This window comes from Coenobita brevimanus, chromosome 88 (genome assembly GCF_032717465.1).
Source record: "Coenobita brevimanus isolate Jiangsu-jjx chromosome 88, ASM3271746v2, whole genome shotgun sequence".
In the NCBI taxonomy this organism is placed as follows: domain Eukaryota; kingdom Metazoa; phylum Arthropoda; class Malacostraca; order Decapoda; family Coenobitidae; genus Coenobita; species Coenobita brevimanus.
Window position 1 is genome coordinate 21,909,236 of NC_137041.1, and position 18,919 is coordinate 21,928,154.

Here is an 18,919-nt window from a genome sequence, read left to right on the forward strand (position 1 = left end):
ATGAGAGCACTTTTGGACTCTGGCAGCAACCGAACCTTCTGTACGACCCAGTTGGCAAGCAGGCTGAGGGCACCACAGAGAACCATATGGGTAACACTAGACACTATAACTCAGGTGACGGTGCAACTAACTGAGGAGATAGACTTAACAGTTAGCAGCGCATGTTCCTGTAAACCGAAACGGAAGGTATCGCTGCATGGGGTGATTGTCACTCAGCAAATCCCTGCAGCACTGAAGGATTCAGTAGTTTCTGTACAGGACATGGCACGATGGAGTCATTTGGCGGGATTAGAGCCACTGAACACGTACGAAGGTGAGGTGCAACTACTGATTGATCTTGATGTGCCACAAGCATTGACACCCTTTGAGGTCGGGGCAGGGAGAAGTGGAGAACCCTTTGCAATAAGGAGGCTGCTGGGATGGACCATCAGCAGACTTGTACGACCTAGTGCTGAGGTGGAAGACAGACCAGATGAGGTAGGATGTGTGGCTGTAGTCGACTACAATGCCCAGGAAGCACGATTGGAGGAGCAAGGGCAACAGTTTTGGGAACTGGATGCAAGTTACTTGAAGAAGGGAGATGGCCTATCTGCTGAAGACAATAGGGTGATGAAAATGTGGTCAGGCACAGCGACAAAGGTGATGGGACACTACCAACTCCCTATACCATTCAGACGAAATCCACCCAAGCTCCCAGACAACAAGTTAATGGCACTGAAGAGGTTAGAGGGCCTGAAGAAGAGGCTGCTTAGTGACCCGCCCTTATGCCAGCGCTATGCAGAAGAGATGCAGCTGCTGCTAGATGAAGGCTACGCTGAATTAGTTCCCCATAATGAACTCTATGCAAGGCCTCACGTGACTTGGTATCTGCCACACCATCCGGTGTTAAACCAGATCAAGCCCGTAAAGGTGCGCATCGTACTCGACTTTGCAGCAGAATGTGGGTTGGTGTCTTTAAACAGCCAGGTGCTACAAGGGCCTGACCTAAATAACAAACTGCTTGGGGTACTCCTGTGGTTTTGCCAAGGATCAGTGGCCCTCGTGGCGGACATAGAGGCTATGTTTCACCAGGTCAAGGTAGCTCCGGAACACAGGGACGCCCTACGATTTCTTTGGCGGCCGGAAGGGGATATACAGTGGACTCCCAAGACACACTAGTCCCACTGCAAAAGATCCGCCTCCAAACATTTTTAGTGATATTCAGGTAATTATTCATCTTGAACTTCGAGTCAAGGGTAGTGTGTAATAATAATAATAATAATAATAATAAAAATATTTATATGAGCGATTAACAGGTTTTTCATTTTCCTATAGACAGAATGACATGGGATGTGTAGATGGACAGACAGACAGATAGATAGATAGACAGATAATATGGTGGTTTTGTTTTCAACACAAAATATTTACATATGTATATACTGTATATCATTATGAATATCTCCTGGGGAAACGTCTCAAGCTAAAGTCGAGAACGAATGAAAGCATTTAAACCTCTGTCCGAACCGTGCAGACTTCCATAACTTTCCTGAGAACACTGCAGACATTTACGTACTTTTATTCATAAAATGCTAGCATCATATTATCATCTATCCTTACTATATTAACTCCAACACATCGTGCAAGTCATACATTGCACACCTACACGTGATTCCCAATCTATCACTACATCCTCCTCTGCACCCAGTCCTCCGCCTCCCCCTCTTTCACACTCACAGTTACCAGACACATGAGGTCTGGCTGCAGCTTCACATTCACCCGTCTCACACCAGTGCTTCGGGAGGTGGGTAATGCGGAACTTTCCGTGGCTGTACCTTATATATGTACCAGGAATTCCCCTCTCCGTCACACGGGGTCGTGCCAGGTACATTGGGATCCTACCCCTGGACATAGATTATATATATATATATATATATATATATATATATATATATATATATATATACGTGTGTGTGTGTGTGTGTGTGAAGACCCCTTATTCAGTCCTCACATCCCCTATCCACACACCTTCCACTCCACACCATTCCATCCCGCCCTCACACCTTCACACATCCTTTGTAATCCTACCCGTCATCCCCAGCCAATCTTCCCCTTACTTTCCTGTGCCTTTCTCTTATTGCCTCAGTGCCGTCCGTTCACCTTTCTGACCTATACCTTGTCGACTCCGCCTTCTCCCACCTTTACCTTATTCCTCCTCTCTCTCTCTCTCTCTCTCTCTCTCTCTCTCTCTCTCTCTCTCTCTCTCTCTGTTATTTCTTTTATACATATCTTTTTTTAATTAATTATTCCTTTGCCTGAGTAATATTTCCGACTGAAGTGCACGGAATAACTGATGCTGGTGATTATGTGCTCTATATGCGTTTTTTATACTATATGTATATTGGTTCTGAATATGCTTTACCTGTTACTGGTTAAAGTTATGCTTTGCGTGTATTCTCAGTTCTCGTTGCCATATACGTGTATTAAGAGGGGTTGTTTTTTGGTTGCATTACTTATCATATCAATACACTTCACTGTTTATCACGGGCATAACGTTTGTGAAAATAATCCGTCTTTACTTTCATTACTGATATTCTTGTTAACAGTATCAGTATTCAAAAGCACTTCAGTCAAAAATTTTAATTGTCATGAGATCCTCCCTTAAACTTGTCTGCAAAAATTATTTATCCATACAGTATATTCCATTATCCATACAGTATATTCCAGCATTGCAATATACACAAGACAACTTGGGTGTCGCCGTGTGGAAAATATAAAAATCAGATTGATCACATCGCTATCAGTAGGAGGCATAGAAGTTCTCTGCTAGATGTTCATGTTAAACGGGGAGCGGATATTGGTAGTGACCATCAACTCAGCATTGCAAAAATAAGGTTAAAACTTAAAAATCAGAAGAAGGAAAAATCTGGTGTTGGTAGATACGATATTGTTAAGCTTAGAAGGGAAGGTGAAGAAAAGGAGGAATTCAGATTAGAATGCAGAAATAGGTTTTTGGTGTTGGAAACGTTGGAAGAGGGGGAGAGAAGTGTAGATGAGATGTGGGAGGATGTGAACAAAGTTTTGCATGAGACTGCTGAAAGTACGATTGGAAGGAGACATAGATTCAGGAGAAAGAAATGGATATCAGAGGAAACGTGGGATATGATAAAAAAGAGAGGTGAGGCTAAATTGAGAAGTGAGATGCAATGCGTTGATGAACGAGAGATTGAATTAGCAAGAGCTGCGTACTGGAGTTTGAATTCAGAAGTAAGAAGGTTAGCTAGGAGAGATAAAAGAAGATGTGTGGATGAAAAGGTTGCAGAGACTGAAATCTTAATAAACAAAAATGATGGACAGAGTCAAAGAATAGCATATGAATCGATTAGGGAACTGAGTGGTAAAGCAGGTAAACTCAAGGAAATACCAGTTAGAGACAGGGAAGGAAATTTATTGACCAAAGATGGAGCTATTAAAAACAGATGGAAAGAGCATTTTGAGACAGTTCTTAATAGACCAATACCACCAGAAGAGGATATACCGTCTGCTCAGGAAGATTTAAATATAGAAACAGGAGAGTTGAGGCTTGCAGAAGTGGAGAAAGCAGTAAAACAGTTAAAGAATAATAAGGCACCAGGGGAGGATGGTTTATTTCCGGAAATGTTTAAAGTGGAGGGGGATAGATTAATAATGATTTTGACCAAGCTATTCAATAAGATATGGGTGACGGGGTTACTACCATCAGTTTGGAAGAATGGTGTAATTGTTAAAGTTCCGAAGAAGGGAGACCTGAGTGAATGTGGTAATTGGAGGGGAATCTCTTTGTCACCGATAGCTTTGAAAGTTTTCAGTAGAGTGTTGTTAAATAGGTTGGAGCCGGTGGTTGAGGGTATTCTGAGGGATGAACAGGCTGGTTTTAGAAAGGGACGTGGTTGCAATGATCATATCTTTATAGTTAGGCATTTGATGCAGCAAGTTAATGAAATGAGAGTACCGTTAAGTCTTTGTTTTGTTGATTTTGAAAAGGCTTTTGATAGTGTTTCGAGAGAGACTATGGGGAAGATCATGAGACATTATGGAATACCAGAGGAGTTTGTGAGGGTCATTATGAACATGCATGAGGACACATTTTGTAAAGTGATGGTTGATGGTTGTCTGAGTGATTCGTTTGAAGTCAAGTCCGGAGTAATTCAAGGTGGTGTTCTATCGCCTTTACTATTTATATTGGTCATTGATTACATTATGAAACGCGTTGGAACAGAAACCGGTGCAGGTATACTTTGGGGAGAGAACAGGAAACTTTTGGATTTAGATTATGCAGATGATATAGTTTTGATTTGTGATGGGCCAGAAGAGATGCAGAGAGTGTTGGACTGTTTGGTGAGTGAAGGTCGGAAGGTGGGTTTGGTTATTAATTGTGGAAAAACTGAAATAATCAATATGAATATGGAAAATGCGCAAGAATGTGTAATTGGAGGTATGGTTGTAAAGCAAGTTGATAGGTTTAAATATTTAGGTACTTATTTAGCCAAGGATGGTTCTTTGAACTTTGAATTCGAGGAAAGGTTAAAGAAGGCTAATCAGGCAATGGGAATGCTTAAAAATATTTGGAATAATAACAATTTTTGTGTGCATACAAAAATCAAACTTTATAAGGTAATGGTTAGGAGTATCTTAATTTATGGACACGAGTCTTGGTACAGCACAGTGACTATGGAAAATAAATTCTTGGTGTTTGAAAATAAAGCACTTAGAAGAATATTAGGAGTTAAGTGGTGGGAAAGGATACCAAATAGTAGAATTAGAGAAATAACGGGAGTGCAGCCAATCGATGAATATGTTAGATTCTCACGACGGAAGTGGCTAGGACATGTGTATAGGAGACAGGGAATAGTACGAGGTACACCAGGGTGGGTGGCACTTGGTAGGAGAGGTAGAGGAAGGCCAAAAGAGACGTGGGTGCGAACAATGAGACGGGAAGCTGGAGATGAGTGTTGGGGAGATCTTGAGGAGTTAGCACAAGATAGGATGTGGTGGTGTGAGTTCATCGAGGCCCTATGCATCCCCGAGGGTGCCACAGGAAATGATTGATTGATTGATATTCCATTACACTAAGATAAAAGGTTAATTTAAAGGAATGAAGCAGAAGCACTTATTGTACAGAATAATTACGCAATATGATATTCGGGTCACTGATAGTACGTGGTCTTTCTTCACCACAGTGCAATCGCTTTCCAGCACTTTGAATAATTCAGATAATAATTTTTTTAGCAAATATTTAACCCATCATTCTATCTGCTTTAATATCCTGGCTCACCACGCTCCCCCTTCCCCTTCGTGACACCCATGCTTCACTGGTGCCCTGCTTCTTTTTGTAATAGCACTTGTAGCACGTCCTTCTAAGCAATCTATTGTGCATATTGCACATGAATTTTGCTCTGCATTTTGTTTATACAGTATATCAATAATACTGAAACAGCATAGGCCAGTAACAATCAAGAGGAAACAGAAAAGAAAACTTAAGGGTAATAAGCAAAACAAAATACAGAGAAATGTTTTACAAAATCTGTCAAGATAACAGCAAACAATTCATTATCATCGTTCCTCATACTGTATGGTCTTTCGCTTAAACGCTGTGTCCTATGTCGTTCTCAATCAGTCTCTCTCTCTCTCTCTCTCTCTCTCTCTCTCCATCTTTCATGCGTTCGTTTACATTGGAATCCCTCGTAACCGATCAAGGTGTGTGTGTGTGTGTGTGTGTGTGTGTGTGTGTGTGTGTGTGTGTGTGTGTAATGACAGAGATGATTTCGATTATCTATACTTTCAGGTATATTGATTCTCTCCACACACACACACACACACACACACACCACTATCGACAAAATTTAATTCCTTTAGTGTAATTTTGATGATATTTAAAATAATAAAAGTTTAATTTTTATACATACCCAAACAAATTTAACGCTACAAAATAACTCGAGAGAGAGAGAGAGAGAGAGAGAGAGAGAGAGAGAGAGAGAGGGAGCTCGTTTGGAAAAGAGATCGATACAATTTAGTGAGAAATTTCGTGTGCACGAACTTCCTGGATAGTTACCGCTAAGATTTTCGAGACTGACACGCAGCCGTAACAAGTTGTATATTGTTATGAAAAATAAAAAATAAAAAAACAGGTACGACGACCACTTTTTCATACTGAAGGGACTGTAAAGAAAAAAGCATTAAAATAAAAAGCTAGAGGGGTCAACACATTATTATTTTTTTATTATCATACAGCATCTTGCAATTTCAAATACAATCTTTCTAAGTTGAATCTGTGCAAACGTTAATATATGTGTGCAAATTCCGTACCTCTGATATACTTCTCTGAAATTATTTGCAATAACTTGTTTAGGGTTTTCCCATAGGCTACTATACTTTTCGTATGAGCAAATAATTAGAGTACGTTCAGAAGACAATTTTCGCTGAATTAGCGACACTGGAGAGAGAGGTTTCACGCCCCGCCAGGGTAATAAACTTTGGAAGCGTTCTCACAACCATGTACTGCTTTGGCAGACACCAGGGGTTACTGTGGTCGAACCAGTGTCGCATACTGTAATGTATGTTTGCACCCAGTCGGCTTGGGCGGGCCGATTACACTTGGTTCACACACTACACACACATCCAAAGACACCACAACACTACAATCACACTTACAAGCACTTCTCACCCTACATACAATCTCTACCAGACAGCCTAAGCCACTTGGTACAGATATTTATGCTGTATCGTCCCTACTTCGGTCGGGATAGGCCGATCGTGCAGTGGATACTCAAACGGCTCATGATGATGATGATGATATATATATATATATATATATATATATATATATATATATATATATATATATATATATATATATATATATATCTAGCCCGACGCCCTAATCCCGCAAAGGGTGGCCGCAGACAAAACGCCTCCAAGTCACTCTGTCACCCACCATTTGAATACCCTCCCCCCAACTCACCCCCCCTCCCTCATATACCTCTCAACTCCATCCCTCCACCTCATCCTCGGTCTACCTCTCCCTCTCCCTCCCTCCACCTCACCTACATACACCCTCTTAGTCAGTCTTTCATTCTCCATTCTTTCCACATGTCCAAACCACCTTAGTGTATTTCTCCTAATCTTTTCAACCACATCCACATCTACCCCACAACGTTCCTTCACTTCTTCATTCGTCAACCTGTCCCTCCACGTCACTCCACATGCTCCTCTCAAGTAACTCATTTCCACTGCTCTCACTCTTGATTTGTTCCCCTCTTGCAAGGTCCATACCTCGCTTCCATACGTCAGTGTAGGGATCACAATAACATCAGTCAGTGACTTCTTAACTTACGTACTCACCTCCCTATTTCTCATCACTGCTTTCAGTGTACCAACAACCTTTCTTCCCTGCTGTACCCTTTCACGTACTTCATTCCCCAAAGTTCCATCCTTACTCATCACACTACCCAAGTACTTGAATGCACTCACATTCTCCATATCCTCACCATCCAACCTCACTGCACACTCTGTGACTTCATTCCTCTCAAACACCATAACTTTACTTTTGTTTACATTAACATTCAGCTTCCTCCTCCTACACACTGTCCCAAATTCATTCACCAAACCTTGCAACTCCCATTCATCTTCACTCAACAATACTGTATCATCAGCAAACAGCAACACCGGAAGCTTCCAAATCTCACCCTCATTCATTAGGGCCAGCCCCACATCCACTGCCCTACCTTGCATCTCCTTTACAACCCCATCCATATATATATTAAACAGCCATGGAGACATCACACACCCCTGTTTCAGTCCCACATTGAGATCAAAGAACTCACTCAGCTCACCATTCACTCGCACCGTAGCCCTAGCTCCCTCGTACATATTCTTCACAGCACTCAACAATTTTCCCTCCACTCCATATATTCTTAATACCTTACACATACCTTGCCTATCTATTCTGTCATAAGCTTTCTCCAAGTCCATGAAGGCAGCATACACTTTCCTTCACTTCTCTAGATACTTCTCCACTAAACATCTTAGAACAAATATCTGATCTACACACCCTTTTCCCTTCCTAAATCCCCCTTGTTCTTCTCCAACTAGCTCCTCTGTCATATGCCTAACCCTATCAATGAGTATTCTACCATATATTTTACCAGTCATACTAAGAAGGCAAATACCCCTATGGTTACCACATACTTCTCTCTCCCCTTTTCCTTTGTACAGAGGAACAATTATACCTGATTTCCAGTCCTCTGGAACCCTTCCCTCTTCCCAAGCCAATCTACACAACTTCCATATCCACTCCACAACAATCTCACCCCATACCTAAGCATTTCACCACACACTCCATCAATTCTTGGGGCCTTTCCCAGCTTAATCTTCTTCATCGCTTCCACTACTTCCGCCCTACTGATCTCTTCCTCCCTCCTCTCATCTCTTCTTCTCCCAGCAATTCCCCTACCACTTATACCCACACTGCTCTCACTCTCTACATTCAACAAATCCTCAAAGTGCTCCTTCCATCTCCTCAATTTCTCTCTCTTCTCCACCAGCAATCTATTATTCCTATCTTTCACTCCCCTACTATTTCCCCTTTCACACTGCCTTACTTTCTTTACCTCCTTCCAAAACAATTTCTTACTCTCCCTCCATTTCACACTCAGATTCCTCCTAAACTCTTCATCCACTTTCTTCTTACTCTCCTTCACCAGTCTCTTAACCTCCATTCTCCTGCTCACATATACCTCTCTCTTCTCTCTCTCATCATTTCCCCTACCTCTACTCGCCAACCATTCACCATATGCCTTCTTCATTTGCTCCACAGCTCGTTTCACCTCATCATTCCACCATGCTGTCCCTTGCACACCCTTGCATCTCCTCCTCACTGCACAAACCGCCTCACACGCTGCGCCTATCTCTTCCGTGAATATCTTACATACGTCTTCCACCCCTTCCATCTGCTCTAGCTCATACCTTCCCAATCTTTCTTCCACTATGCTCTTATACTCTGTCATTTCCTCACTATCTTGCAATTTCTCCACTCTTCTCACAGGAGCTGCTTCCTCCTGTCTTCCCCTTCGTCTCCTCAACCACTTTCTTTGCAGCTCTACCTTGGCCATCACTAAGTGATGGTCCGAGACTCCATTCCCCCACCCTCTCCACACTCTTGCATCCAACACTTGTCTTCTCATTCGCTCATCCACACACACGTAGTCTATCATTGCCTTTCGTTCAACAAGTTCACCATCCATCCTCCTCATTACTCGCCATGTATACCGGTGGATCATCTTATGACGAAAGTAGGTGTTGGCTATTGCCAACCCCTTACCAGCACAGATGTCCACCAAAGCACTACCATTCCCATTTACTTCAGCTGGCACACCCCACTGACCAACCACTCCATCCACTCGTGTATATATATATATATATATATATATATATATATATATATATATATATATATATATATATATATATATATATATCCATCATCCAAACCTACATTCCTTCATGAGGAGCGTCGGTGGCCGGGGCTAGGCAAGTTGGTCCTGACAGTTATGGTAAGAGTGACCAGCCTCATTCATCCCTGAGTGGCATTACGTGAGCAATAACCCCAACGACCCTTGGATATAAACCTTCACCGACTCAATCCGACTGGAGCTCCGTAATTAACCACTAAATCACCAGGCGCCATAATTAGGTTATATGGTTACCACCAAGCGTAGTAAATGTTTTCCTGGTGTACAGGAAACCATTCGGCCTGTCACTCAGTGTTGTCACCCACAGGCAGAAGGAAGAGGAAAGAATGAAGGACAGAAAGACAAAAGAGAGAATAATGTAACGTCACCCGTAGGCAGAAGGACTTGGAAAGAATGAAGTAAAGAAAGACAGAAGAGGAAGGATGGATTGGAGGAAGGAGAGGAAAGGGTAGACATCCGCGACCAGCACTACATCGAGTGAGTGTATGGTGAGCGCCCCCACCTACCATATATATATATATATATATATATATATATATATATATATATATATATATATACAGCCTTAATTAGGCCATTAAGTAATGGGTATTTATTAACGCCACTGAGCTGATGCAATTAACCATGTGTTCCCTTGCGTGTAGTAGGATGAGAAAAAGATGAGCGGGAGTAAATGAATCTATATTTTTTCTTTTTTACCTTCTTCAACTCAAGTCCACCACTTGTTTTGTAAGTTGCCTCGGACCTCCTACCTGCCAGAAAGATTGCGTGTGTTTGGGGGAGAGGGGTCTGTAATTAGTACCTCCTTAACATTCCACTACGGCGATCAATTATGTTTTTTTTTTTTTTCTGTGTGAGGAAGAAGGAACCAAAGGCTAGGAACCCGCAAACAGTTCCTTCCAAGAAAAATTAAAAACAATACAAAAGAGAGCCAAATTCAAGATCCGTTCATTTCGATGCCTGGACACACTGCGTTTGAAAGACTGGAGGTCATAGGAAGCAGGAAATAGAGACAGAGGGAGACAGTACCAGAGTTTACCTGTTGCATGAATAAAGGATTGGGAGTATAAGTTAACTCTTGCATTAGAGAGTTGAACAGAAAAGAGATGAGAATTTGTAACTAGACGGGTGCGTAGCACCCGTCGTGGAGGTGGAAAGATGCAAGCAGACAGTTCAGAGAAGAGACCATTGAAATAGTGATAGAAAAGATATAAAGATGCAACAGTGAGGCGAAGAGACAGAGGTTGAAGGGAGCCGGTAAGAGGAGGACAGTTAATAAGACGAAAACCTTTGACTCCACCCTATTGAGAAGAGCTGTATGTGGGGAACCTCCCCACACACGAGAGTTATAATCTACACAGGGGCGAATAAAACCCGTCTATAAAGTCAACAACTGTGCAGGGGTACGGAGTTGGCTTAGCACACCTAATCTCTTGGAAGCAGATTTTATGAGATGCAATATGATCTTTCCAAGATAAGGTCCGAGTGAATGAAACCCCAAGCATGTTCAAGGATAATGCAGGATTGAGCTGGATATTAATAAACATTAGAACTCATGTGGAAGATTTTGTCGGGTTGATAGGTGTAAAAACTGGTCTTTGATGCATTAAAAACAATATTATTATTTTTACCCCAGTCGGAGATAAGAATCAAGTCTATCATTAGGTGTGCCATAGCCTCATCCCTTGTTTGGTGAAGTACCTGCTGAGATGGACGTTGTGTGAACCGAATGGAAAGGTGAAGGGTGGAATCATCAGCGTACGAGTGGATAGGGTTAGATGTACTGCTTAGAAGGTCATTGATGAATAAAAGGAAGAGAGTTGGTGATAGGACAGAGCCCTGAGGAACACTATTGTTGATAGATCTAGGAGAAGAACGATAGCCGTCTACAACAGCAGCTATAGAACGACCAGAAAGGAAATTAGAGATGAAGGCACAGATAGAAAGATAGAAACGTAAGAGGGCAGTTTGGAAATTAAAGATTTATGCCAAACTCGACTGAAAGCTTTTGAGATGTCAAGTGTAATGGCAAAGCTTTCGCCAAAGTCCCGAAAGGAGGATGACCAGGAGTCTGAAAGGTAGGTGAGAAGATCGCCAGTGGAGCGTCCCTGACGGAACCCGTACTGACGATCAGAAAGAAGGTTGTGATAGGAAAGATGCTTCAAAATTTTTCTGTTAAGAATTGACTCAAAAACTTTGAGACACAGGATGTTAAAAAGAATTGGACGATAGTTAGAGGGTTGGGAATGGTCACCCTTCTTTGGGATTGGCTAAATGAGAGCAACCTTCTAGCAAGAAGGAAAGGTACAAGTTGAAAGACAAAGGCAAAAGAGTTTTCCTAGGCAGGGTGTAAGCACAGAAGCACAGTTCTTGAGGAGAACAGGATGGACTCCATCAGGCCCAAATGCCTTGTTAGTATTGAGGCCAGTGATGGCAGAAAATACATCAGCTGAAGAAATTTTAATGTCGGCCATGAGGCAGCCAGAAGGGGGAAGTGATGGAGGAAAAGCACCGGAATCGTATAAGGTGGAATTGGAGGAGAAAGTCTGAGATTAATCAGTACAAGAAATAGCTACAGAACCATCACAGTAGAAAAGAGGAGGGAAGGATGATGAGGTAAAGTTGTTAGAAAGGTTTTTGGCAAGGTGCCAGAAGGAGCGGGAAGAATTCGAGTTGAAGAGTTGATACCATTTCGTATGGATGGAATTATTTTTAGCAGAGCGAAGAACAGACTTAGCACGATTCCTGGCAGAAACATAAAAAAGATGTTATTCAGGGGTGGATTGGTTCTGGTACCTTTTATAGGCCCTCTCCTTGTTGTGGACAGCATTAGAACAAGCGTGATTAAACCAAGGCTTTCTTGCATTAGTCAAAGGATATGAGAAAGGAATGTATGCTTCCATGCCCGAGAGAATAACCTCTATAATGCGCAAGACACACTCACATGGCTCCCGGCCATTGAAACAATAATCATTCCATAGAAAATCAAATAAGTACTGCCTGAGGGCCTCCCAATCCACAGCTCCAAAGTGCCACAGTCCACGTTTCTTTGGAGAGTCCGTGACCTTGAGTTTGACCTTTCAAGGTCACTTACGGTTGAAGGTCAAGGTAGTAATTAAAAACCAGTATGGGATTTCCTATATGTTGATAATAGTAAATATCTATCTCCACCCAGAGTCGAATTATAGCTCCCTGAATATCAATGACCTTGAGTCTGACCTCTCAGTGTCATTAACGGTCAAAGGCCTAAGTGCCAAATGAAAGCCCATAATACGAGTTCCTGTATGTTCCTAAAAGTAAATATATCTTCAACCGTTTTCAAGTTATAGCCCTCTGAAAATCTGTGACCCTGATTCTGACTTTTCAAGATCACTCAATTACCTCCAAAATTTAATCACTTTCTTTTGGGACCAGTGCCCACATATGAGTGTTTCAAGTAATTTCATTCTGCCGTTTTTCGGTAATTTTTCTAACAAACAAAGAAACAATCAAAAACAACCAGAGAAACAAAGAAACTCAACCAAAAACAAACCTTCGGACTCCATCCGGGCGAGGTAAAAAGGCAAAATATATGAACAGTGACACCCTCGGAGCCGCCCTCAACTCCCAGCAGCAGCAAGGCACGCAGCCCCCGTGTTGATAATCTGGCATCAGTGTTGTTTTTTTACATCCACGGAAAACAAAAAATGAAGGCTTGAAAACATCTCAAATACCAGTTGATTAATTATACATTTTGTGTGCTGGTTTTCTTCAGAATTAAGTCCATAAAGAGAACTGAAAACATCAGAGCAGTAAGCTTTAATCTGCAACATTTTCTTGGTAGTTAATCTAGAAATGACAAAATTGTATGACTGGATCATTTCTGTTCGAGCTGCACTCTCATTTGAAAGAATTTTTACATGATATACTGCTGATCATATGAAAATTTTCATTAATTTTTTTCGGGCGACACACTGTTGAAAATTGTGACCATTTCCAAAGAGGGAGAATGAGTATTGGAATACAACATGTAATGTGGGTACCATTTTATGATGTGTGGGCGGCGGTTTAATCCCTTAATAATGATGACGCCCTTTTCATGGTTTCCTGTTGTAATCTATAAACTATTTTAGTTAGCAATGAGAGATCACTTTTATTAGGAGGGATACTAAAACATATATTTGACCTTGGTAAGTTAGATGACTCTGCTAATTATGATTTTTAAAAAGTAGCACAAATTTAATACATAATACATCAGCCGATTAAAAATGTTAAACCAATAACTATGATGACATTTTCATGTTTAATCACTGCTACTTCCTGATGACGTTATTAATGTGGGATAAACATTTCTACGCAGGCTTAAAGGAAATACGGAGGGGTGAGGAAATGAAGAAATATGAGATCTATCTATCTATCTATTCCCAGTCGCCTTAATCCTGTAAGGGGTCTCCACAGACAAATCTCCTCCATGTCGCCCTGTCGCCAGCCATTTCACTGCCCTCCACCCAGCTCACACCCCTCCTCTCTCATGTACTCCACTCCATTTTTCCATCTCATCCGGCCTCCATCTCCCTCTCCTCCTCACTACCTCACTCAGATACACTCTCCTCGTTAGTCTCTCGCTCTCCATCATCTCCACATGGCCAAACCACCTCACTGTATTTCTCCTAACACTTTCTATCACATCCACATCCACATCACAACGTTCCTTCACTTCCTCATTTGTCAGTCTGCCTATCCATGTAACTCCACATGCTTCTCCCCCAGAACTCATTTCCACTTCCGTCAGTTTCGACTTGTGTCCTTCCGACAATGTCCAAGCTTCACTACCATACATTAGAGCTGATATCACAACACTATCATGCAGCGTAGGAACGTGACGGTGAACGACGACCAGCGCTGATGGTAGATTTATAATTAGTAAAAATAAATTTGCAAATGTATAACCCTGGACTTTTTTAATACTCTAAAAATGCATACACATACCCACTGATGGGGAGGTGGTGGTCATATGAAAAGCTGGTAACAAGGAAAGCTGGAGCACCCGTTTCAACAGCCCTCAGGACTACTGTAGCTTATGATTTTTATGCTAATTTTCATTAGTGTTTCAGTAACACGGGGATCAGACCAGCATTCTCTCCTATATATTATTTCTCTTACTGACTACAGTATATCAAACTACATGTTCATTACGCACATATGAATTAACAAATGAATTGTATCGATGTGCAGAAAAGAGCAGAGGTGAAATTGGTGCAGATAATGAAGGCAGTTCTGATTTAAAGAGATGGGAGAGATTGTTGAGAGATAAAGATGACACACGGGAGTGGAAAGCAATTAACTGGAAGGTGTGATACGGTGAATACCACAGTGGGCGTGCAGACTGTCCAAATGATAAAAATTTAAAGAATCATATTGAGAACATACTTACTCCACCAAGTTTTCCAGCAGACTTTTCCCCAGACAACTTAACACCATTACTGCTATACCACTGATAAATGACCCTATATATCCCTAATAAGTACAAAAACAAATAAACAATCTGAAACCAGATTAAGCTTGTGGGCCAGATGGGGTCTCACCGAGTCTGTAGTCACTTCTACCTGTTGATTAGATTTTAATTTTAACTGCATTATTTAACAGCGTATTTTCATCCGGAACTTATCCCAGTTCTTAGAACAGAGCCATGCTGGTCACTGTCAATAAACGAGAAGATTGGGCAAACACTAAGAACTATCGTGGTATTAGTATAATCAACTGTATAGACAATTTTATCATATGTTTTTATGTGAGCAACTAAGCCGATGGTTTAGGGCATACATGGAGCAGACACAGGCCCAAAGAAAACAGAAGTGTTTGGAATGCATCATCACCTTGTGTGTGCTCACTGATATGGCTAGAAAAAATGCTAACACTGTAACTTTTGCTGATTTTTCTAAATCCTACGGCCTAGTACCAAGAAGTACATTATTTATCGTCTTGAAAAGCATAGGATGTGGCGCGGTAGTGTTGGCAGCCTTGGTGTCAGTGTACTGCGTGACCGAGTGTTATGGGGTCTGCTGTAATGACCGCCACTTTGGGTGTTAGACAAGGCTCACCTACAACCTGTATTCTTTTTATCATCTTTGTTAACGACCTTATCAAAACTGTTAACGAAAATGTCCCTTGAATGGGTTTATAATGTGGTCACATATACTGGTGATGATGGATGACAAGTAGAAAGAATATGACTGTGAAGGTATCAGTACTGCAGCAGTATTTTCGGAATTATGGAATAATAATTATTCAGGACAAAGCAAAGCTGTTTGTTATATGCGGTAGGCCAGAAGTTGCTGCTCCACTGCATGTGAATGTCCTTAGAACTAACCACTGCTCCAGTTATGTATATTTGAGTTCACATCGCGATGGGTCGTTGCACAGGCAGTCAGAATTCACATGCAGAATCAAATGTGTCATATCTTTATGTCTGTGTCGTTTATTAAGGAGAATAATGTTATACTATTACTGTAAAATGATGAGTATTTGTTATGGCACTTATTGTATGTCATCGTTCCTGCATGGGTGTGAGTCTTGAGTTGGTGCAGACTTAAAGCCAGTGATAAATTTGTACAACTGGTCATTGACCCTGCTCAGGTAGATGTCGGTCCGTGTTCCATAGCAGGTAGACGTGGGTCTCTCAGACCCAAAAATATAAAAATGTGTGAAAGATATTTATGTTTCCTTTATTCCAATACCAAAAACACAATAACATATTTAACCCCCCCCCCCATCCCGACGTTTCTGGGCAGTGGTACGCCCCAGTCCCGACATTTTTGGACCTTTTTTATTTGGCTCAAACATCCACTGTTGGTGAGAAACATCGAAAATTCATAGAGAAATCGCTGACCTGAGGTTTAAAATACTCGATCCAGGTAGGAGTACCTCCTTATCTTACAGGGTTTTCTATCAGGCTGGCTGCAAAGAAAACGAGTTCTATGGGAGGATAACTATTCCACGCCACTCATAAATGGTATTTATTTATTTATTTGGTACGAATTTATATCTAGTACAAGAGTATATTGGTTTTCAAGCGGTAATATAGGCATTATAAGCATTGTTTCACTCACTAACTCATCACCATACCTGACCTTTTTTTGCCACATTACCTGATCATCATTTCTGACTGTTTCTTCCTCTAATGTTTGTCCTCCACATTGTCATCGATTGGGGAATCACTCTGGCCCTGAATTTCGTACCGTGGCATGATATGGCTTTACTGGCCAGGTCACTGATAATAGGTGAATTGCTGAGAAAAGGTCATGCAGGGGGGGGGAGGAGGTCATGCTGGGTAAGACATTGTCCCTGCCTGGCATCTTGTAGAGGAAGGTATCCCGTGTATACGTGCCAAAAATCACTCGCAAAAATTGAAAATTGTGCAAATTAGGGACCTTGCAATGTTGCCGCGTTAATTTACTTCTCCGGGATATGAGTGCACATCATGTGAGGACGTGAATTCACGTCTCCGGGACAGGGCGGGTTAATGTTTCCGCAACACAGACATGCAAAAAAAAAAAAATGAACTGTTCTTTTCTTTCTATAACAAAATTTTGAAGAAAAACTGTGGGAGAAACAGTAAAAATTTCTTGGCCTTCTGTAAGAAAAATAATCATAATGGTTGCTTGAGTGGCCCCAAAGCTTGATATGGGATGGTGCTTCATGGTGTGAAGAGAGGCTGCCAGACAATGCATTAATATCTGTAGTCAGAGAGAACAAAATATCTCACACACCTCAGGTAGATGTGAGTCTCACATACCCAACTTATACTCACATACCCTCTTACTGCAGAAACGGAGAGAGAGCTTGAAGTAGCTCCCTCACACCTTGCATGGATACACAAAGTTAGGAAGCTACTGAGAAGAACAGGGCTCCTGGGTATTAAGAAGTTAATGACCTAGAAAATGAGATGGGGGGGGTGGATCTCTCAGACCCACCTCTACCTGAGCAGGGTTAACCCGCCCTGTCCTGACTGATTTTCCACCACTGACTCCTCCCAATCCTAATCAATTTTGGAAAAAAAAAAAAAATTTGGTTCAAACCTCCGCTTTTGGTGAGAAACAATGGAAAATCACAAAGAAAGTGGTCACCGGGGTCTACAAGTGGCCTACACAGGTATACCTTCCATGCACCTGGTACCGTGTTCCATGGAGGTGCTCTGCGGCTGTCACGTTTTCTGTGGTAGAGATTGGTATGGGAAACCATTCACAATGGTAGATATTTATTTATTACAAACAAAAAAAATATGTAGTACAAGTGTATACTGGTTTTTATACAAAAACAGAGGTGAAATAAGCATTGTTCCATTGAGGAAACCTAGCAAAATCGCCCAAATTGGCCACAGATGTTTCGCTAACATTGTTGTTTCAGCATAGATTTAATTTTTTCAACTTACGTAATACTTTTACCATGGCATTATACCCTTTTCCACTTTATATAACTGTTGTCACATATTTACAGGCCTTATGATATTATTTAACGTAATGTTAGCATATGTTTACATAGTGAGCGAACTCACTATGACTGTTGTTTCAACTCACATTCTCTTTTTTCAAATTATATAATACTTTGACACTAACATTAGACCCGTTTCCACTTTACAGAACGGTTATCACATGTTTACAGGCCTTACGATTATATGGGGGAGGCAGTGGCTGAATCGATAGAGAGGCGGCCTGCAGTCCTGATGGACCCAGGTTCGAATCCCGGCTGGGGCAGGGAACAGTTTAAGGATTTGAATTTCATAAAAGCAGACTTTCCTGATCTACCAGATAACCCGCCGACATGTCATAAAAGTACCCCCGCTAATACCAATACACCAGTCCTGTATGAGACAGCCCTAGCATGTATTCAGTATGGACGGTGGGTGTTAACGCCGAAGTGGTGACGTGTAGAGAGGTGTATGGTATGTAGGAGGAATACTGGGCCTTGAGAGCAGGCTGTGAAGCCTATGCCCAGAAGTCGGACACAAAAAAAAAAATAAATAAATAAAAAATAATTTAACTCATATTCGCATAGCGAGTGAAGTTGCTGTGACTGTTGTTTCAACTGATATAATACTTTTCCACTAACATTACACCTGTTTCCACTTTATATAATTGTTATCACATATTTACAGACCTTACTGTTATACTGAGTGTCATATCATAGTGAGTGAACTCGCTATATCTCTTGTTTCAACTTACACTCTATTTTCCTATCTACCTATCTATGTACTGTATAGCCGACGCCCTAATCCCGCAAAGGGTGGCCGCAGACAAAGACGCCTCGAAGTCGCTCTGTCACTCACCATTTGCCTACCCCCCCCCCTCAAATTACTCCCCCCTCTCTCATATACCTCTCAACTCCATCCCTCCACCTCATCCTCGGTCTTCCCCTCCCTCTCCCTCCATCCACCTCACCTACATACACCCTCTTAG

General features: G+C 41.6%; 1 protein-coding gene across 1 annotated transcript; it reads left to right on the top strand.

Annotated features, from left to right (window-relative positions):
- LOC145411236 (uncharacterized) lies at nucleotides 1-1,158 on the top strand. The gene has a single exon (XM_080281302.1). It carries the CDS (start codon nucleotides 1-3, stop codon nucleotides 1,156-1,158), a length of 1,158 nt encoding a protein of 385 aa, XP_080137428.1.
- Nucleotides 1,159-18,919: the final 17,761 nt, after the last annotated feature.